Here is a 27,486-nt window from a genome sequence, read left to right as displayed (position 1 = left end):
TGCAGGGCCTGGTGGACCATGGTTAATGTACATAAAGCTTCTGGAAAGATGCCTGGAATTCACTGAGACTTTACACGATGCCTGTTATTACAATGGTTATGATTATTTTGACCCCAGAGGATACCACCCACCCTGATGGAATATTTGTTTTAATATAGAAGATATCAGAGAATATATGCCACTCTAAGACCTGGAACACCAAATCAGTCCAAAGTGCTTCTTACAGAAACACTAAAGTAAATTACCCCCCCCCCAATAAATCATATTTTGAGTGTGAGGGAGTTTTTTCTACCTGAATGCAACTCAAATCTTCTAGAATTGGAGTCAAAGACTAAATCTTTCCTCTCAGCTGCCGTTTAATCCAAAGTACCCCATCTTCATTAATTTCACCATCATCTAAAATCTATACCTTCCTAAGTTTGCAGGATTAGAAGCCAAATAAAAAACAAAACAGAACAAAAACAGTAACACTGAATTCGAATGCTCTTTTAATAAAGAGTTGTGTTCTGATTCCCCAACTTACAGGAGAGAGTACCTGCCCAGTGGCTTCTGAGTTTCCAGCCTCAAAACAGTCCCACCCTTATGTCTCTGAAAGTCCCTGGAGATGACTCTCATAAAACACCTGGTTTGTTCTCTGTGTTCACCTGCACTGGGGACAGAACCATAGGACATGTTCCACCCATTTTCTGGGTGGAGATACTCTCTGATTTACTCACAATCCCAAAGTAACTGTTAAAGGTAGTTTTCCACTCCAGACTCAAATCTCTCAACTCAGAGACCCACCACCTGGCTCACCAGTGCCACAGCCACTTTAGCCCACTATACAGCTAACTTAAAATTACTTCCAATCATGGGCGCCTGTGTGGCTCAGTCAGTGGAATGTCTGCCTTTGGCTCAGGTCATGATCCCAGGGTCCCCAGATTGAGTCCTGCATCAGGATCCTTGCTCAGCAGGGAGCCTGCTTCTCCCTCTGCCTGCTACTCCCCCTGTTTGTGTTCTCTCTCTCTCTCTCTCTGACAAACAAATAAGTTTTTCATAAAAAAATTACTTCCCATTGCAGGGCTTTCAGCTGCCCAAAGGCTCAAACTGCCTTGCCTCGGGCATTTTACACTAGAATACCTCATCTGGAGTCCCCTTCCCTCCTTTTTACTCCCTATTTTTACTAGTCCTTTCTATCTTGGGGAGTATCTCACCACCTACATTATATGAGAGCTGCTCTTAGACTCCACAGTTTTGTAGGCAGGGGCTGGGCCTATTTTTCTTATCATCTCCAGTACTAGCCAGGAGCCTTCCAAAGAGCAGGTGCTAAATTAATATTTGGGCAATTAAAGAATATTAAGTTAAACATTACCTTGTTCTGAGTGACAAGAAATGATTCAAGGGTTCCAATCGGTTTTACAAAATACTAAGATTCTTATTTTTCAACTTGAAGATATGATTCTCCAAGAAATGTATGACCCATGTCATTCATCAACTTGGATTCTGAAGTTAAATAAACCTTTAATTGAAAGGAAAGTCATTTAAAATAGGAAGAAAAGATACATCCCCAATTTATATGTTATATTAGGAACACAAGTATGTTACACATTGTGTTTCTATGAACCCCACCTGGGCCCTCCACTAGTTAGCCAACTGACTGCCTTGGTTAATGACAAAGCGAAGAATCTTCTTCAGCCCTCTCTAGGGAGGAGAAGAGTGGCTGGGCTGGGTAGGTGGCCTGGGTAGGTGCAGAGGTGTAGAGGTTACAGCTCTGCCTCAGGCTCTCTCCTCATCTCACAGAACCTCTTCATAATGGCTCGGGAAAGCCATGGCCTAACAAAAACTCCAGGACTCTCATCTTGCCAGTCTCAGCATGGGGTCTCAGGCCCCACGGGAACTTGTAGCGTGGAGGATCACTGTTGGCCACCTGCTGGTACTCCAGGTACTTTATCTGCTCCAAACCTTCTGTGATGAGCTTCCTGGGCTCTCCAAAGATTAAATGCCTCATCTCAACACAGATTCCCAAACACATTTAGGAACTCCCAGACGTACTCCTCAGAGATGCGGTTGCCATTCAAGAAGATCACACCCAGGAGAGGCATGAGAAGCCCATTCCTAGGAAAGCCCCAGGCACTGCTCACACTGCCATCAGTGGTGAGGTCTAGGCTGCTGACCAGAGCACTGGAGTGACTGCAGGGCTTGACTTCCCTTAATTCTAGGCCAAAGACCAGCTCCATGTGCTCAGAGATCCTCCTGAGGATCTCAGGCAAGTGCTCCCTGTACCTTTTGTTGACCACCCGTCAGCAGTGCTGCCTGCATAACGGCCGCCCTCACTGCACGCTTCTCCAGCAAGAAGTGCGCTGACATGCTCACCGCCCTGGTTAGGGCATGTTTCGGTGAGCTCTCAGTGCGGGTTGGGGCTTCAGAGCAACTTGCACTTCCTCATCCTGGCTCCTGACACCTTGTTCAGACCCCATGCATGAAATAGCTACAGAAGTAGTGATAGTGGGTGGGGCTCTCTGAGGCTCCTAGCAATGCCAGCAATAAGGCAAACTGATGGAGCAGCCCCAAAACAGAGGAGGAGAGGGGGGACTCTGCTGCAGTGGCCTAAGCCCCCTCGAGATCCTGGGTCTTACCTCAGGCCTAGTGGCATTTCTCGTGTTGTTGAGTTTACTCTTCAGATACTGAGGAACGATGACTCCATGGTCATGAACTGCAGGCTGGACAGTGGGTAATGAGGGCGCCTGGAGGAGGGACGATGGGGTGATGTGTAAACCTACAGCAGGAACATTCCACCTTGGCTTTAACCTCTGTAGGTTTTCTTGAGGATACTCTCTAGGAACATACAAGGCCCTTGTTCTCCCAGTCAGCCTGCTCTGAGAAGCTACTGGAGACAGAGTGAGCCTTAGGCTACAGCCCACCAGCCCTGCCTTTTACTGACTAGTGTGAAGCGTGGCTAGCGGTGAGGCTACATGTGTTCTAATGTGGCAAGGGGTCCTCTATGTTTACCTTCCAAATTATCATAATAACTTTTTAAAAGATTTTATCTATTTATTTGACAGAGAGAGAGAGAGAGAGAGAGAGAACACAAGCAGGGGAAGTGGAAGAGAGAGAGAAGCAGACTCCCTGCTGTGCAGAGAGCCCGCCCTAGGGCTCGATCCCAGGACCCTGAGATCATGACCCAAGTAGAATGCAGATGCTTAATGGCTGGGCCACACAGATGCCCCCATAATAACTTTTTTTTTTTTTCATAATAACTTTTGACAAGGCTTCGAACCCTTTGTCTCTGCTATGCTAAAATTGATACCGTAAGGCTCCCTGGGACCCATGAGAAAGAAGTGAGTAAGGCACCTTAGCCCACCACCCTTACCAGGAGGCATTCAGTGCTTATAGGTCTGTGGGGACCTCTCTGTATCAGGCTTGCTAAGTCCTAAGTATCCATTCAGGGTCCTCATTTGGACACTACACAGGGTTGTGGTGCCCGTCCCACCTTCTGCTGACTGGTGACTAGATCCTCAGACCAAGAGCCTCACCTCCTCTAGATGTGATATAAAAAGTGATGGGGAGGGGCGCCTGGGTGGCTCAGTAGGTTAAAGCCTCTGCCTTCAGCTCAGGTCATGATCCCAGGGTCCTGGGATTGAGCCCCGCATCAGGCTCTCTGCTCAGCCGGGAGCATGCTTCCTCCTCTCTCTCTCTCTGCCTGCCTCTCTGCCTACTTGTGATCTGTCTGTCAAATAAATAAATAAAATCTTTTTAAAAAAAAATGATGGGGATCCATGAAAGAAATACTTGATAAGCTAGATTTCATTAGAATTAAAGCTTCTGCCCTGCAAAAAATCATCAAGAGAATAAGAAGATAAGTCACAGACTGGGAGAAAATGTTTGCAAAGGACGTATCTGATGAAGACTATTAGCCAAAATAAACAAAGAACACTTAAAAGTCAACAAGAAGGAAACCAACAACCCAATCAAAAAAAAAAAAAAAAGAGCAAAATATATGAACAGATACCTCACCAAGAAGGATGGCAAATAAGCATATGAAAAGATGCTAAGCATCATACATCACTAAAAATTTGCAAATTAAAATAAAAATGAAAAGCCACTGCATGCCTTCTAGAAAGACCAAAATTCAAAACACTGACAATGGCAAATGCTGGTGAGGATGCAGAGCAATAGGAACTCTCATTCATTGCTGGTAGGGATGCAAAATGGTACAGTCATTTTGCAAAAACAGTTTGGAAATTTCTTGTTACACTAAACATATTCTATACTGTTGACGGGAATGTAAATTAGTACAGCCACTTGGAAAACAGTATGGAGGTTCCTCAAAAACTCAAAAATAGAATTATCCTATGATCCAGCAATCCCACTTCTGGGTATATATCCAAAGGAATTGAAATCAGGATTTTGAAGAAATACCTGCACTCCCGTGTTCATTGCAGTGTGTTATTCACAATAGCTAAGACATATAGCTAAGCAGCCTAAATGTCTATTGATGGAGAAATGGATAAAGAAAGGGTGAAACACACACACAATGGAATATTATTCACCCCTAAAAAGGAGGAAACCTTGCCAGTTGCAACAATATAGAGGACATTATGCTAAGTGAAATACAACTGACACAGAAGGACACATACTACATGGTACCACTTAGTCAGACTCACAGCAGCAGAGAGTGGAATGGTGGTTGCCAGGGGTTAGGAGGAGGGGGAAATGGAGGGGTATTAATTAAAGGCTACAAAGTTTCAGTTATACAAGATAAATAAATCCTAGAGGTCTACTGGGCAGCATAGAGCCTATAATTAACAATCCTGTATTGTATACTCAACATCCTGCTGAGAGGGTAGATCTTATAGGGAGTGTTCTTATAACACATAAATAAATAAGGTGGGGGAAACTTTTGGAGGTGATGGATATTTTCATAACATAAATTGTGGTGACAGTTTCATGGGTGCATACTTATCTACAAACTCATCAATTTGTATGCATCAACTATATACAGCTGTTTGTCAATCATACCTCAATAAAGTGGTTTTAAAAAAATCCGACTAAAAAAAAAAAAAACCCTGACTAAACATCCTACACTATCTAGCAATCATGCTGCTTGGTATTTACCCAAATGAGTTGAAAACTGATATCCTCAAAAAAACCTTCACATGGAGGTTTATAGCAACTTTATTCATAGTTGCCAAAACTTGAAAGCCACCGAGATGTCCTTCGGCAGGTACATAGATAAATAAAGCATGACAACCCGACAATGGAATACAGCCTTACCTTATTTTACTGTGATTCGCCTTACTGCACTTCACACGTATTGCACTTATTACAAATTGAAGGTTTGTGGCCGCCCTGCACCAAGAAACCTTCTTGGTACCATTTTTTCCAAAAGCGTGTGCCCACTTTGTGTCTCTGTGTCACATTTGGGTAATTCTCACAATATTTCAAAATTTGCATCGTTATTACATTTGTTATGATGATCTGTGACCCATGGTCTCTGATGTTACTATTGAAATCGTTCTGGGGCACCGCAAATTGCACCCATGTAAGATGGGGAACTTAGTTGATAAATGCTGTGTGTGTTCTGACTGCTCCACTGACCAGCCGTTCCCCATCTCTTTCCCACTCCTTAGGCCTCCCTGTTGCCTGAGGTACAAAAAATGTTGAAATGAGGCCAGTTAATAACCCTGCAGTGGCCTGTATGTGTTCGAGTGATGGGAAGAGTCCTACATCTCTCACTTTAAATCAAAAGCTCAATATCACTAGCCATCAGGGAAATACAAATCAAAACCACTATGAGATATTACCTTATACCAGTCAGAATGGCAAAAATTAACAAAACAGGAAGCAATAAATGTTGGTGAGAATGTGGAGAAAGGGGAACCCTCTTACGCTCTTGGTGGAAATGCATGCTGAGGTACAGCCACTCTGGAAAACGGTATGGAGGTTCCTCAAGAAGTTAAAAATAGAGCTACCTGATGACCTAGCAACTGCATTACTGGGTATTTACCCCAAAGATACAGAGGTAGTGAAAAGAAGAGGCACGTGCGCCCTAATGTTCATAGCAGCAATGTCCACCATAGCCAAACTGTGGAAGGAGCTGAGATGTCCTTTAACAGATGAATGGATAAAGAAGCTGTCGTCCATATTTACAAGGGAATATTCCTCAGCCATCAGAAAGGATGAACACCCACCATTTGCATCGACAGGGATGGAACTGGAGGGGATTGTGCTGAGTGAAATAACTCAAGCAGAGAGAGACAATAATCATATGGTTTCACTCATATGTGCAACAGAAGGGATAGCGTGCAGGACCATAGGGGAAGGGAGGGAAATCTGAACGGGGAGAAATCAGGGAGGGAGATGAACCATGAGAGACGATGGACCCTGGGAAAAAAACTGAGGGTTTCAAAGGGGAGGGAAGGGGGAGGGAGTAACAGGGTGGTGGGTATTAAGGTGTTTGTTTTGTGGTGATGAGCACTGAGTGTTATACACAACTAATGAATCACTGAACACTGCATCAAATACTAAAGATGTACTATATGTTGGCTAACTGAATATAATCAAAAACAAAACAACAAAAACGGAAGCTAGAAATGATTAAGCTTGGTGAGAAAGTCATGTCCAAAGCCAAGAAGGCTAAAAACTGGGCCTCTTGCACCAAACAGTTATCCAGGTTGTGAATGCAAAGGAAGAGTTCTTGAAGGAAATTGAAAGTGCTCCTTCAGTGAACATCCTAATGATAAGAAAGCGAAACAGCCTTCTTGCTGATACGGAGAAAGTATTAGTGGTCTGGACAGAAGATGAAACCAGCTATAACATTCCCTTAGGCCAAAGGCTAATCCAGAGCAAAGCCCTGACCGTCAATTCTATGAAGGCTGAGAGAGGCAAGGAAGCTACGTAAGAAAAGTTTGAAGCCAGCAGAAGTTGGTTCATGAAATTTAGGGAAAAAGTTGTTTCTATAACATCCTCATGTGCAGTGAAGCAGCAGGTGCTGATGGAGAAGCCGCAGCAAGATCTCCAGAAGATCCAGCCAGGATCACTGAGGAAGGGGGCCGCACTCAACTGTATTTTCAGTGTAGACAAAACAGCTTTATACTGGAAGAAGACGCCATCTAGGGCTTTCGTAGATAGAAAAGAAGTCAATGCCTGGCTTCAAAGCTTCAAAGGATAGTCCGACTCTCTTGTGAGGGGCTAATGCAGCTGGTGCCTGGAAGTTGATGCCAGTGCTCCTTTCCTATCTGCCCAATCCTAAGGCCCTTAAGAATGATGCTAAATCTACTCTGCCTTTGCCTATAGAAGGAACAACATAAGCTTGTATGACAGGACATGCGTTTACAACATGGTTTTCTGAATATTTTAAGCCTACTCTTGAGACGTGCTCAAAGAAAAGATTCCTCTCAAAATATGACCACTCACTGACAATGTGCCTCGTCGCCCAAGAGCTCTGATGGAGACAGACAATGAGATGAGAGTTGTTTCCATGGCTGCTGACACAACATCCACTTGGCAGCCCATAAATCAAGGAGTCATTTTGACTTTCAATTCTTATTGCTTAAGAAATATATTTTGAAGGCTATAGCTGCTATAGATAGTGATTTCTTGGATGGATCTGGGCAAAGTCAATTGAAATCTCGAAAGGATTCACCATTCTAAATGTCATGAACAACATTCATGATTCATGGGAGGAGATCAAAATATCAGTATGAATACGAGCTTGAAAGGAGTTGATGCCAACCCTCGTTGGTGACTGAGGGATTTAAGCCTTCAGGGAGGAAGCAATGGTAGATGTGGTGGAGAGAGCAAGAGAACTAGAATTTCGAATGGAGCCTGAAGAAGGGACTGCATCATTGCAATCTCATGATCAAACTTTAATGGATCAAGAGTTGCTTCCAATGGACAGGCAAAAAAAAAAAAAAAAATTTCTTGGGGCGCTTGGGTGGCTCACTGAGTTAAGCATCTGCCTTCAGCTCAAGTCATGATCCTGGGGTCCTGGGATTGAGCCCCACATCGGGCTCCTTGCTCAGCAGGGAGCCTGCTCCCTCTCCCTCTGCCTGCTGATCCTCCTGCTTATGTTCCCTCTCTATCAAATAAATAAATAAAGTCTTAAAAATTTTCATTTAAAAGAAACAGTTTCTTATGATAAAAACTGCTCTTGGTGAAAATGCTTTAAAGGTAGTTGGAATGACAACCACGGGTTTAGAATATTACATAAACCTAGCTGATTCAGCTGTAGCAGAGTTTGAGAGGATTGACCCCAACTTCAAGGAAGCTCTACTATGGGTGAAAACTATCAAACAGCATCACATGCCACAAATAAATAATTTGTGAGAGGAAGAGTCAATCACTGCGGCAAACTTCAGTGTGGTCTTGCTTTAAGAAATTGCCACAACCACCCCAACCTTCAGCAACTCCACCCTGATCAGTGGGCAGCCATCACCATCGAGGTGAGACACTCCACCAGCAAAGAGATTATGATTCGCTTAAAGCTCAGAGGATGACCAGCATGTTTTAGCAATAAAGGATTTTTTAAATTAAGGTATGTATGGGGTACCTGGGTGGGTCAGTCAGTTAACCGTCTGACTCTTGATTTTGGCTCAGGGCATGATCTCAGTGCTGTGAGATTAAGCCCCACGTTGGGCTCTACACTGGGCATGGAGCCTGCTTGTGATTCTGTCTCTCTCCCTTTGCCCCGCCTCCTCTCTTTGTCTCCTAAAAAATTAAAGTATGCACAGTTTTTTAGGCACAGTACTATAGCACACTTACTAGACCATCGTAGAGTATGAACATAATTTTATATGCACTGGGAAACCAAAAAAATAAAAATTCCTCTGACACTACATTGTGATATTCACTTCACTGCTGTGGTCTGGAACCAAACCCACAGTATGTCAGAGGCATGCCTGTATTGTTCATTGCCAAAAAGAAATGAGCTTATCAGGCCATGGGAAGGCATGGAAGAACCTTAGATATGTAATACTAAGTGAAATAAGCCAATCTGAAAAAGGGCTATATATTGTATGATTCCAACTCTCTGACAGTCTGGAAAAGGTAAAAACTACAGAAAATGTACAAAGATCAGTGGTTGCCAGGGGTTGTGGGGGAGGGAGGGATGAACAGGCAGACCATAGAGGATTTTATTTTATTTTTTTATTATTATTTATTTATTTGACAGACAGAGATCACAAGTAGGCAGAGAGGCAGGCAGAGAGGCAGGCAGAGAAAGAGGAGGAAGCAGGCTCCCCGCTGAGCAGAGAGCCCGATGCGGGGCTGGATCCCAGGACCCTGGGATCACGACCTGAGCCAAAGGCAGAGGCTTTAGCCCACTGAGCCACCCAGGCGCCCCAGACCATAGAGGATTTTAGAGCAGTGAAATTACTATGTACTCTGTAACAGGGGATACATGTCATCAAAGGTTTGTGAAACCGGACAGAATGTAACAACATCAATAATCAACCTAATGTAGGGGCGCCTGGGTGGCTCAGTGGGTTAAAGCCTCTGCCTCCAGCTCAGGTCATGATCCCAGGGTCCTGGGACGGAGCCCCGCATCGGGCTCTCTGCTCAGCGGGGAGCCTGCTTCCTCCTCTCTCTCTGCCTGCCTCTCTGCCTACTTGTGATCTCTGCTTGTCAAATAAATAAAAATAAATTCTTAAAAAAAATAATCAACCTAATGTAACTATGAGCTTTATGACCTGTGGCTGGAAGTTGAGAGACTCTAGCACATGGGCTTCTCTGAGGCAGGATGCTGAGAGTAGGGGAGGTTGTGTGTGCGTGTCAGGGAAGAGGGTACATGGGAACTCTCTGTACTTTCTGCTCAGTTTTGCTGTGAACCTAAAATTGTTCTATAGGATGAAGTCAGTTTTTTCAAACAGGTGATGCTGGGGGCCCTCAGTCTCATACCCTGCCCCTGGGGCTTTCGGTCTTGAATGCAAGCGCAGGGCCAGACTTCACTTCTCCCACCTATTCAGGGACGGGTTGTCCCCTTGGTCTGCATTTAGTTTCCTTGATTTGACTCCTGGCAGGGCCTGAGGTTCCCCTCTTTCTTAATCCGAGGATATCTCCCCAGAGAAACACTTACACTTCCCTTCCCTGAGATCTAAGAGGAAGAGGCGAGAGCGGCCTTATCTGGCCACACCTGCCAAGATCTCCCAAGGTGACAGCTGTGGCAGGCAGCCTGAGGCCCTATGATGGTGAATCCCACTCAGGGTTTGAACTCAGTACTCTAAATCTGACTTATGTGAAGCCCCAAGTCTCCTCTCTCTGCTGACCTGGAACCTTTCCACTTTTCTGTTACCCCCAAGGAGGATATGAGGCCAGCTCTGCCTGACATTTTTGCCAGAAGCTCTCATGGCAGTTGGATGGAATCGTGAGTCCCCACCAAGGTAGGTCTGGTGGTTCCTGCGCACACTTGAGCACTACCTCTACTGACCTGAGTCAATCAACCTCAGACCAAGATCGTCACCTTTTTGACCTGTTAAGTGGAAGTCAGCTTCAGTCACGTCCTTCCAAGGCTGTTTGGGGACTCTGAGGGCTGAGAGTAGGGTCAGGAGTCTATGGGCCACAGTGTTCTGGGTGGCTGCTGTCTTCACTCCTCATTCCAAGTCCTCACCTTCGCATGTGTCAGAGACTGTAAGTCCTCCCCCTAGGGACCTGGGCTCCTCCTGAGGCAGGACTCACCTGTCCCCGAGAATCCTGAAGAATAAGAGAGGGGATGCCCAGACTGACAACTTTGCTCGGCATGTTGCTCTCCCCAGTCCTACTATAAAGAGATCTCCATTATGGCTCCTCTTCTTGATTGAAGGCTTCCCGGGAAAGGCCATGTCCCTGCAAACTCTTGACCATTATCCCTATTGCAAACCCTTCAGAGACTGGGTCCCTGTCCCAGGAGTGATGTGAGATAGGGGAGCTGTAACACAAGGCCGAGACCCCAGAACACATGCGCTGTCAAAGGACAAAAAATACTTTAATCCATTTCTTTTCTTTAGCTACCAGACTTGGCTTTTTATGTAACTTCTGTTTGAATAGGTATAACCTTCTTTTTTTTTTTTTTTTTTTTTTTTACATGTTTCCCAAGCATTAGTAATGTAGGGGCCCACTTTATTTTTCTTCTTTTTTTTTTTTTTAAATTTTTTATTTTAATAAACATATAATGTATTTTTATCCCCAGGGGTACAGGTCTGTGAATCATCTGGTTTACACATTTCACAGCACTCATCATAGCCCATACCCTCCCCAATGTCCATTTCCCCACCACCCTCTCCCGTCCCCCTTCCCCCCCGCAACCCTCAGTCTGTTTCTTGAGATTGAGTCTTTTATGGTTTGTCTCCCTCCCAATCCCATCTTTTCATTTTTTCTTTTCCTACCTCCCCCCAAACCCCCCCACCTTGCATCTCCCCTTCCTCATATCAAAGAGATCATATGATAGTTATATTTCTCCGATTGACTTATTTCGCTAAGCATGATACCCTCTAGTTCCATCCACGTCGTCGCAAATGGCAAGATTTCATGTCTTTTGATGGCTGCATAGTATTCCATTGTGTATATATACCACATCTTCTTTATCCATTCATCTGTTGATGGACATCTAGGCGCTTTCCACAGTTTGGCTATTGTGGACATTGCTGCTATAAACATTCGGGTGCACGTGCCCCTTCGGAGCACCACGTTTGTATCTTTAGGATATATACCCAGGAGTGCAATTGCTGGGTCGTAGGGTAGCTCTATTTTCAGTTTTTTGAGGAACCTCCACACTGTTTTCCAGAGTGGTTGCACCAGCTTGCATTCCCACCAACAGTGTAGGAGGGTTCCCCTCTCTCCGCATCCTCGCCAGCATCTGTCATTTCTTGACTTGTTAATTTTAGCCATTCTGACTGGTGTGAGGTGGTATCTCATTGTGGTTTTGATTTGTATTTCCCTGATGCCGAGTGATGTGGAGCATTTTTTCATGTGTCTGTTGGCCATCTGGATGTCTTCCTTGCAGAAATGTCTGTTCATGTCCTCTGCCCATTTCTTGACTGGATTATTTGTTCTTTGGGTATTGAGTTTGATAAGCTCTTTATAGATTTTGGATACGAGCCCTTTATCTGATAGGTCGTTTGCAAATATCTTCTCCCATTCTGTCAGTTGTCTTTTGGTTTTGTTTACTGTTTCCTTTGCTGTGCAAAAGCTTTTGATCTTGATGAAATCCCAATAGTTCATTTTTGCCCTTGCTTCTGTTGCCTTTGGCGATGTTCCTAGGAAGAAGTTGCTGCGGTTGAGGTCAAAGAGGTTGCTGCCTGCATTGTCCTCAAGGATTTTGATAGATTCCTTTCGCACATTGAGGTCCTTCATCCACTTTGAGTCTATTTTCGTGTGTGGTGTAAGGAAATAGTCCAATTTCATTTTTCTGCATGTGGCTGTCCAATTTTCCCAGCACCATTTGTTGAAGAGGCTGTCTTTTTTCCATTGGATATTCTTTCCTGCTTTGTCGAAGATTAGTTGACCATAGAGTTGAGGGTCTATTTCTGGGCTCTCTATTCTGTTCCATTGATCTATATGTCTGTTTTTGTGCCAGTACCATACTGTCTTGATGATGACAGCTTTGTAATAGAGCTTGAAGTCTGGAATTGTGATGCCACCGACTTTGGCTTTCTTTTTCAATATTCCTTTGGCTATTCGAGGTCTTTTCTGGTTCCATATAAATTTTAGGATTATTTGTTCTATTTCTTTAAAAAAAATGGATGGGATTTTGATAGGGATTGCATTAAATGTGTAGATTGCTTTAGGTAGAATAGACATTTTCACAATATTTGTTCTTCCAATCCATGAGCATGGAATATTTTTCCATTTCTTTGTGTCTTCCTCAATTTCTTTCATGAGTACTTTATAGTTTTCTGAGTATAGATTCTTTGCCTCTTTGGTTAGATTTATTCCTAGGTATCTTATGGTTTTGGGTACGATTGTAAATGGGACTGACTCCTCAATTTCTCTTTCTTCTGTCTTGTTGTTAGTGTAAAGAAATGCGACTGATTTCTGTGCATTGACTTTATATCCTGACACTTTACTGAATTCCTGTATAAGTTCTAGCAGTTTTGGAGTGGAGCCTTTTGGGTTTTCCACATATAGTATCATATCATCTGCAAAGAGTGATAGTTTGACTTCTTCTTTGCCGATTTGGATGCCTTTAATTTCTTTTTGTTGTCTGATTGCTGAGGCTAGGACTTCTAGTACTATATTGAACAGCAGTGGTGATAACGGACATCCCTGCCGTGTTCCTGACCTTAGCGGAAAAGCTTTCAGTTTTTCTCCATTGAGAATGATATTTGCGGTGGGTTTTCCATAGATGGCTTTGATAATATTGAGGTATGTGCCTTCTATCCCTACACTTTGAAGAGTTTTAATCAGGAAGGGATGCTGCACTTTGTCAAACGCCTTTTCAGCATCTATTGAGAGTATCATATGGTTCTTACTCTTTCTTTTATTAATGTATTGTATCACATTGATGGATTTGCGGATGTTGAACCAACCTTGCAGCCCTGGAATAAATCCCACTTGGTCGTGGTGAATAATCCTTTTAATGTACTGTTGGATCCTATTGGCCAGTATTTTGGTGAGAATTTTCGCATCTGTGTTCATCAAGGATATTGGTCTGTAATTCTCTTTTTTGGTGGGATCCTTGTCTGGTTTTGGGATCAAGGTGATGCTGGCCTCATAGAATGAGTTTGGAAGTTTTCCTTCCATTTCTATTTTTTGGAACAGTTTCAGGAGAATAGGAATTAATTCTTCTTTAAATGTTTGGTAGAATTCCCCTGGGAAGCCGTCTGGTCCTGGACTTTTGTTTGTTTGAAGATTTTTGATGACTGTTTCAATCTCCTTACTGGTTATGGGTCTGTTCAGGTTATCTATTTCTTCCTGGTTCAGTTGTGGTAGTTTATACATCTCTAGAAATGTATCCATTTCTTCCAGGTTGTCAAATTTGTTGCCATAGAGTTGCTCGTAGTATGTTCTTATAATTGTTTGTATTTATTTGGTGTTGGTTGTGATCTCTCCTCTTTCATTCATGATTTTATTTATTTGCGTCCTTTCTCTTTTCTTTTTGATAAGTCTGGCCAGGGGCTTATCAATCTTATTAATTCTTTCAAAGAACCAGCTCCTAGTTTTGTTGATTTGTTCTATTGTTTTTTTAGTTTCTATTTCATTGATTTCTGCTCTGATCTTTATGATTTCTCTTCTCCTGCTGGGTTTAGGCTTTCTTTGTTGTTCTCTCTCCAGCTCCTTTAGGTGTAGGGTTAGGTTGTGTATTTGAGACCTTTCTTGTTTCTTGAGAAAGGCTTGCACTGCTATATATTTTCCTCTCAGGACTGCCTTTGTTGTATCCCACAGATTTTGAACTGTTGTGTTTTCATTATCATTTGTTTCCATGAATTTTTTCAATTCTTCTTTAATTTCCTGGTTGACCCATTCATTTTTTAGAAGGATGCTGTTTAGTCTCCATGTATTTGCGTTCTTTCCAAATTTCCTCTTGTGATTGAGTTCGAGCTTCAGAGCATTGTGGTCTGAAAATATGCAGGGAATGATCTCGATCTTTTGGTACCGATTGAGACCTGATTTATGACCCAGGATGTGGTCTATTCTGGAGAATGTTCCATGTGCACTAGAGAAGAATGTATATTCTGTTGCTTTGGGATGGAATGTTCTGAATATATCTGTGATGTCCATCTGGTCCAGTGTGTCATTTAAGGCCTTTATTTCCTTGTTGATCTTTTGCTTAGATGATCTGTCCATTTCAGTGAGGGGAGTGTTAAAGTCCCCTGCTATTATTGTATTACTGTCGATGTATTTCTTTGATTTTGTTATTAATTGGTTTATATAGTTGGCTGCTCCCATGTTAGGGGCATAGATATTTAAGATTGTTAGATCTTCTTGTTGGACAGACCCTTTGAGTATGATATAGTGTCCTTCCTCATCTCTTATTATAGTCTTTGGCTTAAAATCTAATTGATCTGATATAAGGATTGCCACCCCAGCTTTCTTCTGATGTCCATTAGCATGGTACATTGTTTTCCACCCCCTCACTTTAAATCTGGAGGTGTCTTCGGGTCTAAAATGAGTTTCTTGTAGGCAGCATATTGATGGGTTTTGTTTTTTTATCCATTCTGATACCCTGTGTCTTTTGATTGGGGCATTTAGCCCATTAACATTCAGGGTAACTATTGAGAGATATGAATTTAGTGCCATTGTATTGCCTGTAAGGTGATTGTTACTGTATATTGTTTCTGCTTCTTTCTGATCTACTACTTTTAGGGTCTCTCTTTGCTTAGAGGACCCCTTTCAATATTTCCTGTAGAGCTGGTTTGGTGTTTGCAAATTCTTTCAGCTTTTGTTTGTCCTGGAAGCTCTTTATCTCTCCTTCTATTTTCAATGATAGCCTAGCCGGATATAGTATTCTTGGCTGCATGTTTTTCTCGTTTAGTGCTCTGAATATGTCATGCCAGTTCTTTCTGGCCTGCCAGGTCTCTGTGGATAGGTCCGCTGCCAATCTAATGTTTTTACCCTTGTATGTTACAGACTTCTTTTCCCGGGCTGCTTTCAGGATTTTCTCTTTGTCGCTAAGACTTGTAAATTTTACTATCAGGTGACGAGGTGTGGACCTATTTTTATTGATTTTGAGGGGCGTTCTTAGCATCTCCTGGATTTTGATGTTTGTTCCCTTTGCCATATTAGGAAAATTCTCTCCAATAATTGTCTCCAATATACCTTCTGCTCCCCTCTCTCTTTCTTCTTCTTCTGGAATCCCAATTATTCTAATGTTGTGTCGTCTTATGGTGTCACTTATCTCTCGAATCCTCTCCTCGTGTTCCAGTAGTTGTTTGTCTCTCTTTTGCTCAGCTTCTTTATTCTCTGTCATTTGGTCTTCTATGTCACTAATTCTTTCTTCTGCCTCATTTATCCTGGCAGTGAGAGCTTCCATTTTTGATTGCACCTCATGAATAGCTTTTTTGATTTCAACTTGGTTAGATTTTAGTTCTTTTATTTCTCCAGAAAGGGCTTTTATCTCTCCGGAGAGGGTTTCTCTAATATCTTCTATGCCTTTTTCGAGCCCGGCTAGAACCTTGAGAATTGTCATTCTGAACTCTAGATCTGTCATGCTACCTATGTCTGTATTGATTAGGTCTCCAGCCTTCGGTACGGCCTCTTGTTCTTTTTTTTGAGGTGAGTTTTTCCGCCTTGTCATTTTGTCCAGGTAGGATTTGCTTTCTCCTGCTGTGGAATTCCGCTGTTCTTGGTGACTGAAGTTGGTTTTGGATCGGTTTCTTGTTGATCTTCTGGGGGAGGGGCCTGTTGTAGTGATTTTCAAGTGTCCTTGCCGCAGGCGGAATTGCACCGCCCTTGCCAGGGGCCGGGCTAAGGAATCCGCTTGGGTTTGCTTTCGGGAGCTTTTGTTCCCTGAGCGCTTTCCGTAGAGTTCCGGAGGACGGGAATGAAGATGGCAGCCTCCCAATCTCTCGGCCCGGAGGAGCCGAGAGCTTGGGGTTCCGCTCCTCAGTGCGCTCTCAGAGCAAAGCGCCCAACAGTCCCGCCTCCCTGGCTTGCGGTCGCGCCTCGAGGAAAGCAGTCAATTGTTGGAGCTGGAGAAAAGCGCCGGGTCGCTTTTGTCTCTGTGGCCTCCGGCCGCGCTCCGAGCCCACCCAGCCTGCGACCGGCACAAGGTAACCCTGGGCTTAGAGCTCACTCCTCGGCTTTGTCGCTATAGCCGGCTTCCCCGCTCCAATACCTGCGAGCTCTGCGGCACTCAGACACCCCCAGTCCTTCTGTGACCCTGCGGGTCCTGGGGTTATGCTGACCCCGCCTGGGTTTCCCCCCAGTTTAGCCTCTGGAGCGATGTCTCCCACTGGAGCCGACTTTTAAAAGTCCCGATTTTGTGCTCCGTCGCTCCGCCGCTTGCCGGGTGCCGGCCCCTCCCCCCGGGGTCTATCTTCCCGTCGCTTTGGATTCACTTCTCCGCAGGTCCTACCTTTCAGAAAGTGATCGATTTTCTGTTTCTGGGATTGTTGCTCTTCTTCTCTTTGATTTCCCGTTGGATTTGTAGGTGTTCACAATGGTTAGATAAGCTATCTAGCTGATCTCCTGCTACCCGATGTCGTCTCAGCCTGCTACTTCTCCGCCATCTTGACTCCTCCCCAGGTATAACCTTCTTTATGGAAGGGACTATCCAAAATGATTTTGTGACCCCTGATCGTCTGAGGTTTTCTGACTTTGCATATATAGATGATCCTATTGTCACTGAATATTATCTCTTTTTCTTCTTTATTCACACTTCTCAATTATTTTGATATGGTAATTGCTCTGGTTATGTATTTTAATCCAGTGTCTTGGGCACAGAATCCCTTTTAGTACCTGAGACAATTTTGTAGTAGTGAGAAGAAAGGGGAAATAAGGAACGTGAAGTCAGCCTCAGGCTGGGAGGAGTAGAAAAGTGTGGACTTCATACTAATTCAGGCCAGGGGTCTGCTTCCAAACCTGTCACTTAGCAGCTATGAGAAATGGGGCACAACACCAAACTCTGTGAGGCTGTCTTTTCATCTGTGAAGTGGGTTTGATGGGCTCTGTCCTGGGGACTGGTAGAGTGTCCATAATGCACGTAAAAGTAAGGGTTGCTGGGTGGGGAGGGGAGAGGGTGGTTGGGTTATGGACGTTGGGGAAGGTAAGTGCTATGGTGAGTGCTGTGAAGTGTGTAAACCTGGTGATTCACAGGCCTGTACCCCTGGGGCTAATAATACATTATATGTTAATAAAAAATTAAAAAATAGGGGCGCCTGGGTGGCTCAGTGGGTTAGGGCCTCTGCCTTCGGCTCGGGTCATGATCCCAGGGTCCTGGAATCGAGCCCCACATCGGGCTCTCTGCTCGGTGGGGAGCCTGCTTTCTCCTCTCTCTGTCTCTGCCTGCCTCTCTGCCTACTTGTCTGTCAAGTAAGTAAATAAAATCTTTAAAAAAAAATTTAAAATTTAAAAAAGTGTTTTAAAAAAAGTGCGTGGCACATTGCCTGGCCAGGATTGCACTTTAAAGGATGACAGTTCTTACTCTAATTTGTGCCCTGGAGTTTCAACTCACTACGAAGAGATTTAATTTTTAATCCGGGGATGTCAGGAACTATGCAGTGCTCTAGAACAAAGAAAACTCTATCAGACAAAACAGTGCTTAGCAAGAAATGCTAAGTAATAGTTCCCCATTCAAGTATGTCACCCAGTGGTTGACATAAGGTCGACTTCCTTAGTGGATGCAACATGAAGCTCCTAAAACACGTTTCAAGGCTGCCAAAAGCACCTTCCTCTCCGCTGCCCTTCTTTCCAAACCCCTCTGACTCTCATTCATTCAACCACCAACAGAAAACTAGACCTTGCCTGGAGTTTGACAAATGACAAACAAGGTAACCTAATGTGAATGATGTGTTAGTGGAGTGGGTCCTGGCTCCCCCAGCCCAGGGCCAAGGGTGCCAGTCCAGTGGATTCTGGGCATCCACTAAGGGAGTACTCCCTTATTTCTCAGAAACTCTCGAGATGATGTAAATACAACCTCGAATTTGCACACTGCCTTTGGCTGCACCGGGGCGAGAGCACAGGACACCTTCCATCCCCTCCCCAGGTGATTTCTCTCTGGCTTTCGCACCATCCCAAAGTAACTGGAAAGGGCAGTTTGCCATTCCGGGCCCTGCTGCATGCAGCCAACTTAGAATTGCCTCCCACGGAGGGACCTGCAGGCTCCGAAGGCCCAAAGGGGCCCTGCTTCAGGGCACTGACACTTAACTGCTCTCACCTGGAACCACCTCTCTCCTGTTTTATCTCATCTTTTCATGAATGCTTTCGGTCTTAGAGTATATATTACCATTTTCCCTTATACCATAGATGCTTCTCCACTCTATAACTTTATGCTCAGTGTCTCAGTCTTTTTCTCAGCTCTCCCAGTGCCAGTATGAAGCCTTCTGAGAGAAGATGCTGAGGCAATGTTTGGGGAATAAATGAGCCTGAAGCATGGCATCTAATTCATGAAGGTTTAATTCTACACTCTTCAGTTAGTCAAGCACATACTGTTATTTAGAACTTTATAAAACACAGAGTAAAGAGGATTAGGAAGTCAAATACCAACCATCTTATGATTTTCCTCTGTATCGATTTCATATATTTTACTACTTATTTTTTTCACGTTTTCAAGGGAACGCATGCACCAATGCCATGTTACATTGTACCAGATTACTAAATAAGATGGAAAATTTCCCAATTTGTTCTATAAAACAGCAATACTCTGAACTCTTAAACCCGATAAACAACAATAAGTGAGACCAATGTAACTCATGAATTTAGTTTATAATGCTAAATAAGCCTTCATTTTGAAGTAACATTTGAAAAAGAGCAAAAAATTAAAATGCTGATAAATCTCCAAATTACCCATAAAGAACAGGAGCACGGAGGTATTATACACTGTGTTCCCTCAGTCACACCCTGCCCTCTACTACTTAGAACACTGACTGCTCCCTTCAGCCACAATACGAAGAACCTGCCTCAACTTAATTAGGTGTAGGAGGTGCTGCTAGACATTCCCTGGAACATTCACTGGCCATGGCACCTGTCTCAGCCTGTCGTGTAACCGTGGCTTTGACTCGTTCTTCCTCATCTCGCAGAGCCTCTTCATACCAGGAGTGGAAGGCACTGGGGACGGTATGATTAATCTTGGCCCAAAACTCTAGCACTTTCATCTTGCTGGTCTCGGCGTGGGCTCTGGGACCCCACAGGAACTCGTAGCGTGCGGGATCACTGTTGGCCACCTGCCGGTACTCCAGGTACTTAAGATTCACCAAATCCTGGGTGATGAGCTTCTTGGGTTCCCCAAATATGAAATGCCGCTTCCCCACGAAGACTCTCATCTTATTCAGGAACTCCCAGACGTACTCTTCGGTGGCACAGTTGCCCTTCATGAAGATCACACCCAGGAGATTCATCAGAAGCCCGGTCTTGGGAAATCCTCTGCCACGGCTTATAGTCCCATTGTTGGGGAGGTCCATCTTACTGACCAGGATATAGGAATGCTTGGTAGAATCGACTTCCTTTAAGTCAACACCAAAAACCACTTCCAAGCTGAAAGAGGCTCTTCTGAGGATCTCAAGGAAGCGATTTTTGTACTTTTTATTGACAATCTTCAGCATATTGGCTTTCGTGATGGGCTTTTTCCTTTTGTACATATGCATCAGGAACTGCACCAAAATACCCGTTGCTCTGGTTAAAGGGTCTCCTTGAGACTGCACAGTGGTGAGTGGGGCCTGGGAGGAACTTGGCTTTTTCTCAGTTTTGCATTTCGCTCGTTTATATGATCTTGTGGGAGAAACGCCTGCAGGCTTGGTGGATAGGGCTCTCTGAGACCGCTTGAGAGCGCTACGTGACCTAGCTGCAGGTTTTCTGTGAGTCAGAACACCGAAGGGCGGAGGGGCCAAGGAGGGGAAGGCTTTCTCCTTGGCTACAGTGACCTGAGCACTGCTCCGATGCTGGATCCCACCTTGGGCTCGGTGGCGTTTCTCACGGGTGTGGAGCTTACTCTTTTGTCCCCGAGGCATGATGACTGTGGCCAGGGACAGCAGGTAGTAGTGTGGGTAGGACAGGAGGTGATCTGGGCATGAGAGAAGAAAGGATGAAAGGGAGCACCTTCTACAGGGAGAGACCAGCTTGGCTTTAACCAAGGCTGCCTCTGCAGGTTTCTGTGAGGCCACGGCTCTGGGAAACCACAGGGCTCCTGTTATGATCAACCTGTACTCTGAGAATCCTGCGGAAATAATTAAAGTGAGCCTCAGGGTGCAGCCTGCCAGCCCTGGTTGGTGCTTACTGGGGCTGAAAGCAGCAGAGGCAGGTCCAGTCCTTGTGAGATCCTCTCTACTCTGGAGTGTGAGGATCCTTTCCGTTCATATTCAGGACCACCATATCAACTTTTGTCAAGGCTCGGGCCCTCTCCTCTGTGCTGCTCTAAATTTACATCTCCAACCCAGGTCCTCAACTTCTTGGGATCCCTCAGGAGGAACGAAAGGGGCACCTTGGCGCATTACTGTTGCCTCCGCCCACTACTGCCACCAACTGCTGACAGTTCTGTGGGACTCTCTATTCTAGAGTCATTGGGGTCCTCAGTCCTCATTCAGTGTCCTCATCTTGGCTCTAGGTAGAGCCTGGGACACCTTCCTCTGCTGGTCTGGTCTCTCCCCTCAGACAAAAGCTCTCACCAACCTGATACCATCAAAAATAAAGTAGGGCTCACACACCCCTGACTTCCATGCCTGGGCTCCTTAGTGCTGTAGACAAGGGGGGTGCTCTCTGTTGTCTCTTTTTGGGGGTACCATCACTCTTCATTCAGGGTCCTCATTCCGATGCCTGTGAAGCCCACAGTCTCTCTCTGCAGAACTGAGGCTGCTCCATTAATCCAACAATTCCAAGTCCCTAGAGGGGAAAGTTAGGGCCCTCCACATTGGACTACTCCCACCTAGAGCCTCCAGGAATAAGTACAGGGATGCTGCTTTCCTTAACTGCGGAGAGGCTCCTCGTTAGTACTCAGGGACCTCACTTTCACTGCAGACAGGTCCTTGGTCTACTCCATCTGCAGGACCCAGGCTACTCCTTTAGACCAAGGCCCTCCCTACCTGAGACTTTCCAGGCAGAAAATCTGATAGCTCTGCTGGGTCCTACCAGAGTCAACAGCAGTCCTGAGACTTAGTGGGGCCCCACGTGTTATGAATCGGGATGCTTCCCCCAGTCCCCACGCAAGGTCCTCACCTTGACTCCAGGCTAGTCCTGAAAATTTACCCTCGGGGACCAGAGGCCTCACCCACAGACAAATGTCCTCACTTCCTGGGAACTGAATGGAAGTAAAGATGAGTCATATCCGGCCACAACTGCCCAGGGTCTCTAAGGGCTGAAAGCAGGGGCAGGGCTCTTGAGACACCACTGTTCTGGAGCCAGTAGTCTCTATGTCCTTGCTTAGGGTCTTCATTTTGGTATCTATCAGAGCCCGGGACTCCTCCCTCCACTAACTTGAGTTCACCAAGCTCCAAGCAAAGCCTTCACTTCCGGGAGCTCTCGGGGAGTGGGGAGTGAGTGGTTGTCAGGGCCTGCCTGGAGCCCCCCCCAGAACCATATGCGGGGGTAAATTTTTCTGTTGCCATCTCTACCGGGAAGAGATCCCCTCATTAGCCCTCAGGAACCTCCCCTTGGCTCTCATTAGGGCCTACGTTTCCTTCCTCTGGAGAATCAGGGCTACTCTCTAAGACCAAGGCCTTCTTCCCTAAGACCTCCCAGGCAGAACTCAGCCTAACAGCCGTGTCAGGAGCTTCCATTGCCGAACCCAGGGGCAGTATTTTGTGGGACCACCTTTGTTATAGGAGGGGAAGTGGTCCCTTCACTTCACATTCAGGTCCTCACCTTGACTTCAGAGAAGTCCTGAGAACCCACCCTCGGCGGAACAAACACTACGCCCGCTGGTCGATGTCCCGATCTCTGAAGCGGAAGTTCAGGTGAATCATATCCGGCTATGGCTGCCTGGGGTTCTGAGGGCTGAGAGCAAGGACGAGGCTCTGTAGGCTCGCAGTGACAGATCCCAAGGTGAGGATCCTGAGTGAGGACCTAGGGACCACCAACTTCAGAAGACTGCAATCCCATGAACTTGTGACTCCTCCCCCTACTGACCCAAGTCAGCCAGCCCCCAAAGCCAGCCCTCACCTTCCTGAGCTCCTAGGGAGAAGTCAGGATGCACTGCTTCTGCCTACCCTTGCCTCAGGCCCCAGAGACTTGAAAAGAGGGACAGGACTCTGTGAGCCTCCCTCTTTTGGGAAGAGATTATCTCAGTAGCACTGTGGGTTTTCACCTTGACTCCAGTTACGGCCAAGACTTCTCTCTCTGCAGAAATGGGGCCCATCTTGTTAAACAAGGCACTTTCCTCCCTGAAACTCACCAGGCAGAAACAAAAAGGATTCTCAGGCTTATAGCCCTGCCTGAAGCCTCCCACAGTTAGGAATGGGGGTGGGGGGGCGTGTAAAGCCCCCTCATTTGTGGGTCTAGCAATGTCCTCTTTACTCACTCAGGGACCTGACCTTGCTCCTGGTGGGTTGTGTGACTCCATCCTCTCTGACATGAAGTTACTGTACTGAGATCAAGGGCTGCTCCTTCCTGAGACCTCCCAGGTGGAAGAGTGAGCCACATTAGACCAGGGATGTTTGGGTCCTGAGAGGCAGATGGCAGAGTCAAGTCTCTTTGGAACACCACTGTTCTGGAGTTGGTGGTCCCCACATTCATCACCCAGGGACCTCAACTTGTTACCTATCCAACCCAGGATCCTTCCTCTACTGAAGTGTGACCATTCTCCTTAGGCTAAGACTCTGACCTTGCTGAAAACTCGGAGGAGTAGAAGAGGGGATGCCCACTCTGATTGTCCTGCCTGGGCCGTCTAGGCCTGAGACCAGGCTTGGCAGTTCTCTGAATGACCCCCTATAATGTGGGGTGGTTGTCTCTGCGGTCTCTTTCATCGGGGTCCTCTCAGATCAAAGAATTCCTGGGAAACTCCACATCCATGCAAACTGGAGCAGTGTCCCTAATGCAAACCTTGCGGGTTCCTGTCCCTGACTTGATGTGAGATAGAAAAACTGCAACATAAGACAGGGGACCCAAGAGAGAGGTGGACAAAGAAAATGATGCTGATTTATCCTTTTTTTTTCAGTAGTCAGCCTACCAGATGATTTCTGTTTCAGTTGATTTACTTCCTAATAGGAAGGAGCTGTCCAGGATGGTTTCGTGATTCCCCAATCCTGAAGGTATCTGACACTGCATATGTAGATCATCATCTTGTCACTGAGGATGATCTGTTTCTCCTCTTTGTTCATGCCTTTGGTTTACTGTGGTATTCTTAACTGCTTTGGCTATGCATTCCAATCCAGTTCTCTGCACATAGGATCCTTATTTCCTCCCCTGAGGTACATTTTGAAGTATTAAGGAACACAAGGTTGGCTTTAGGCAGAGAAGAGTGGAATGATCATCGTGTGTTTGAGAGATACTCAGACCAGGAGTCTAGTCCCAGCCCTGTCACTTACTGACCCTGTAAACTTGAGCATATTGCCAAACTCCAAGACAAAGAAATCATAATCAACCACAATGCTGTTTAGCAATGCCAGTTATGTAATATATCCTCATTGGAGGATATAATATACAGTGTGTTTGTGGGAGAGATTTTCCTAGTTGGATATAACTTAAAGTTCTCAGAATTTTTGTCAATGGCCTGTATTTTCCCTAACATCCAGCTGCCCTTCCATCTAAATCACCATTATTTTCATTCTTTCAATCATCAGGGTAAAGACTGCCAGTCCAGTGGATTCTGGAAACCCCACCTCAAAGAAATATCATCCCTATTGCTCAGAAACTCCCTGGTGATGATGTACGTAGAACATCTAGTCCACGCACTGTGTCCTGGTGCCCTGGACAAGAGCACAGACACCTACCACTCCTCTACCACGTGGAGATTTTCTCGGTTTAGCCACAGTCCCAAAGAATATGTTAAGGAAAATCTTCCTTTGCAGGCTTAGTTTTTCATCTCTGAGGCCCTCCATGTGAGGGTCTGGCCCCCGCTCACCGCTCCCATAAGCCTCATCTAGCCCACCATGCAATCTTGAAATTGCCCCTCGCTGAAGGGATGCAGTTTCCTAAAGCTGCACACAGCCTTGCCCCTGGACCTTGGTACCTGACTGCTTTCAGTTCAAGTCTCTTCCCCTCTTCAAACCCCTCCCTCTCTTTTACTTGTTCCTTAGGTCACAGAGAGTATATCACCATCTCTATATGATAGCAGCAACCAGATGCTAAATTTCAATGAGCAGGGGCTGGAACTTGTTGCTGTTTTGAGTTGTTTTTGTTTGTTTGTTTGTTTTTAAGCATCCCCTGTACTAGCCTGAAGCCTTTCCAAAGAGCTCATTTTCACTTAAGGATTGGAAATAAATGAGAGTGAGCATGAGGCCTAACTCACCAACATTTCATTTCTCTTATACACCTGAGTAATCTAAGCAAGTCCATGTATGTAACTTCTACTTTTATGGAAGAAACACTAGAAGGAACTAGGCAAACCAAGAACTGACAATCTTTTCCTTGTTTATACTTTTTTTCCTCTTAATGCTTAAATATTTATAAAGTGCCTACAGTGTACTAGGTACTGTGCTGAGGCTACAACCCCGAATAGGACAAACTATCTGCTTCTTTAAAAACTACTTTATTCAGGGGGCACCTGAGTGGCTCGGTGGATTAAAGCCTCTGCCTTCGGCTCAGGTCATGATCTCAGGGTCCTGGGATCGAGCCCCGCATCGGGCTCTCTGCTCAGCGGGGAGCCTGCTTCCTCCTCTCTCTCTGCCTGCCTCTCTGCCTACTTGTGATCTCTGTCTGTCAAATAAATAAATAAAATCTTTAAAAAAAACTACTTTATTCAGGTATGACTGACATACCAAAAGCTGTACACATCTAATGTCTACAACTTGATGAGCTTGAAGGGAAGTATACCCTTGTGAACCACCACCACAACCAATGCCATAAATATACCTGTTACTTCCAAAATTTTCTCCTGCCCTCTTTATTATTTTTCAGGAGTACAGTAACAATTAACATAGTATCTACCCTCTCAGCAAACTTTTAAATAGCCAGTATGACATTGTTATCTATAGATGCTACACAGTGCATTTCTAGGACTTATTTACCTTATACAACTGAAACTCTGCATTCCTCACCCAGTACCGCTCCAATACCCCTCCTCTCAGCACCTGGCAGCCACCATACGATTCTGATTCTGTCAGTTTGACTATTTTAGATTCCTTGTATAACATGCGTTTGTCCTTTTGTGTCTGGCTTATTTCACTTAGCATAATGATTTCCAGGTTAATCTCTGTTGTTGCAAATGGCAATGTTTCCTTCTTCTTAAGGCTGGATAATACTCCATTGTATGTATATGCCATATTTTCTTTATACATTCATCCAACAATGAACATTTAGGTTGCATCCATGTCTTGGCTATTGTGAAGAGTGATGCAATGAACATGGGGTGCAGATATCTCTTCAAGATCCTAATTTCAATTCTTTTCGATATAGACTCAGAAGGAGAATTGCTGGCTCATATGATAGCTCTACTTTTAATTTCTTGAGGAACCCCCATAGTGGCTGTGCCAATTTACACTCCCACCAACTGTTTAAAAGAGTTGTCTTGCACTAATACTTGCACTTATTCAGCTTACTCTCTACTTGGGGAGAGAGCAAGACAATAAGCTTTTTGATTGTTGTGCTAAGAACACTTAAATGTGAGAACTACACTCAACAAATTTTTAAGTGCACAATAAAATATTGTTAAATATATGCACTTTTTTTTCTAAGCACACTGTTTTTTCTAAATTTTTTTAAAATTTCATTTAAAATCAATTAATTAACACACAGTGTATTGTAAGTTTCAGAGGTAGAGTTTAGTAATTCATCACTTAGGCACAATGTTTTACAGCAGATCTCTAGAACCTAGTCACCTTGTATAACTGAAACTATACCAGTTCAACAACGTATCATTTCTCCCTGGCTCCCAACCCCTAGTCACCACTGTCCTACTCTGTGTTTCCATGTGTTTGATTATTTTGGATACTTTATATAAGTGGAATCCTGCAGAATTTATCCTTATGTGACTGGCTTATTTCATTTAGAATAATGTTACCCAGAGTCATCCATGTTGTCCTGTGTAAGAGAATTTCCTTTATTTTTGAGGCCAAATATTTTTAAGGCCACTGTATCTATATACCACATTTTCTTTATCCATTTATCTACCAATGGAGATTTGGCTTGTTTCCATACCTTGGAATTATTTTCAGTAATGGTATAATGAACACAGGAGTGCAGATAACTCTTTAAGATACTGATTTCAGGGGCGCCTGGGTGGCTTAGTGGGTTAAAGTCTCTGCCTTCGGCTCGGGTCATGATCCCAGGGTCCTGGGATGGAGCCCCACATCGGGCTCTCTGCTCAGCAGGGAGCCTGCTTCCTCCTCTCTCTCTCTGCCTGCCTCTCTGCCTACTTGTAATCTCTGTCAAATAAATAAATAAATAATCTTAAAAAAAAAAGATACTGATTTCATTTCCTTTGGGTATACACTCAGAAGTGGGTTCGCTGAATCATGTGGTAGCTCTAATTTTAATTTGCTATGGAACCTCCAAACAGTTTCTCCATAATGGCTATAAGAATTTACATTCCCACTGGGGCACCTGGGTGGCTCAGTAGGTTAAAGCCTCTGCCTTCGGCTTGGGTCATAATCCCAGGGTCCTGGGATCGAGCCCTACGTCAGGCTCTCTGCTGGGCGGGGAGCCTGCTTCCTCCTCTCTCTCTCTCTGCTTGCCTGTCTGCCTACTTGTGATCTCTCTTTGTCAAATAAGTAAATAAAATCTTAAAAAAAAAAGAATTTACATTCCCACCAATGGTACACCAGTTCCCTTTCTCCACATTCTTACCAA

The 27,486-nt window shown here is 44.7% G+C and overlaps 1 protein-coding gene across 1 annotated transcript; it reads right to left on the bottom strand.

Annotated features, from left to right (window-relative positions):
- Positions 1–19,517: 19,517 nt before the first annotated feature.
- MAGEB3 (MAGE family member B3) lies at positions 19,518–20,558 on the bottom strand (the record flags this gene model as incomplete). Its single annotated transcript, XM_080795158.1, has 1 exon — positions 19,518–20,558. The coding sequence occupies one exon, from the start codon at positions 20,556–20,558 to the stop codon at positions 19,518–19,520; it is 1,041 nt and encodes a 346-aa protein (XP_080651284.1).
- Positions 20,559–27,486: the final 6,928 nt, after the last annotated feature.

This window comes from Martes martes (genome assembly GCF_963455335.1).
Source record: "Martes martes genome assembly, chromosome: X".
In the NCBI taxonomy this organism is placed as follows: Eukaryota; Metazoa; Chordata; class Mammalia; order Carnivora; family Mustelidae; genus Martes; species Martes martes.
The sequence above is the reverse complement of the archived record's forward strand: the minus strand, read 5'-3'. Positions and strand labels throughout refer to the sequence as shown.